This window comes from Piliocolobus tephrosceles, unplaced genomic scaffold, assembly GCF_002776525.5.
Source record: "Piliocolobus tephrosceles isolate RC106 unplaced genomic scaffold, ASM277652v3 unscaffolded_15155, whole genome shotgun sequence".
Lineage (NCBI taxonomy): Eukaryota > Metazoa > Chordata > Mammalia > Primates > Cercopithecidae > Piliocolobus > Piliocolobus tephrosceles.
Genome location: NW_022296705.1, coordinates 1 through 1,530, shown reverse-complemented (window position 1 = coordinate 1,530; position 1,530 = coordinate 1). Strand labels below are relative to the sequence as shown.

The 1,530-nt window shown below is 21.6% G+C and overlaps 1 protein-coding gene across 1 annotated transcript; it reads left to right on the top strand.

Moving 5' to 3' along the window:
• Positions 1-167: 167 nt before the first annotated feature.
• On the top strand, positions 168-1,460 carry LOC111533478. Its single transcript, XM_023200244.3, has 2 exons — positions 168-356; positions 724-1,460. The coding sequence occupies exons 1-2, from the start codon at positions 251-253 to the stop codon at positions 1,377-1,379; spliced, it is 762 nt and encodes a 253-aa protein (XP_023056012.1). The 5' UTR covers positions 168-250; the 3' UTR covers positions 1,380-1,460.
• Positions 1,461-1,530: the final 70 nt, after the last annotated feature.

Genomic DNA, 1,530 nt, shown 5'->3' with positions numbered 1-1,530 from the left:
TATTTATTTATTGATTTTTATTTTTGATGTTAAATTATATTTTGAGCATAAAATTTTATTACTTAAAATTTATTGATTTTCAATTTTAACATTTTATTTTTCATTTATATATTTCACGCGTTATTATTTTTTTCGCATGTGTAATTAAAAGTAATATATTTTTAAATTTTAAGTTACGTATTAATCTTTTGTCTTTTTTTTTTTTTTTCTTTCATTTTTAAGATTTAATTTTTGTATAAATATAAGCAAAATGAAATCATTCATTTGTTACGTTACTACTTTAATTTTGTTAATTTTTCAAACAAGAGCTATACAGCTTAACAGCGTAAGTTCCTTCCCTAATTCCTATGTTGAAAGTAATACAAATTACAAATATACATATATATCAATGTGATTATGTATATTTATATATATTATTTTGTATTTGTATGTGTCCATTGTTTGTTCGTATATGAATATATATGTGCGTGTATAAATACGTGTTTGTATGTGTGTCTGTATGTATAAATGTAAGTGTGTATGTGTGCAAATGCATATATATAAACAATTTATACTGATAATTACTCACTATATAACTACTACACACTTTTCATATAATCATAATATTTAATAAAATTAATTATTTTATATTTTATATTTTTTTTTTTTTTTTTTTTTTTTTTATTAATCAAAAAAAATAATTCTTTTTTTTTTTTTTTTTTTTTTTTTTTTTTCTTTTTTCAGTTGCTGATAAAGTATCCACATCAGTTTCAACAGAATGGATAAACCATTTAGATTCATTCATAGATCTTGTATCTACAAAAATAGTTGATAACATTGAAAACGAAATATCAAATACTAATAATGATAAATTGACCCATTTGGTAGCTCTTCTTGAGAATGACGCAGACCTTTTCGATGTTGATTCTTACCAAAATAAAGACTTGTCATTTATTGAGAACGAGTTTTTCTCAAAGCTAAAGGAAAAATTTAATAACAGTAAATTCGGTCAACATATTAAAAAATTGAAAGCAAATGCTAAGGAAAAACTGAAAGAACTTTATGCGAAACATAAAGATAAACTGAAAAGATTTTTCAAAATTATGCTTACTACGTTAGTTATACCAGTAGCTATTAAATATATTAAAAAACACTTGAATCAATGGAGGCAGAAAACCTTAGATGCCACAAAAAAATTAGATCCTGATACAAAAAAAATCACAGTACCAGTTATCACTGCTATATATGATAAATTTGGAGAACAAATCGATAAATATGCTGAAAAAAATGGTGTCAATTTTGAAAAAGAAAATGAAGGACTTAAAGAATTATTACAGGATAAACAAGATATTGAAAAAATCGAAAGACAAGAAGCCCAATTATTATATACGAAGAAGTAGGATTTAAAATTTAAAAAGATTTAATATACACATGAAAAAAAAAAAGAAAAAAAAAAGGTCGGTTTATAAGTGAAATTATATTATTTTTTTTCTTTTTTCTTTTTATAGTATTACTCTATTAATTACTATAAATATATTTATATATTTTTAT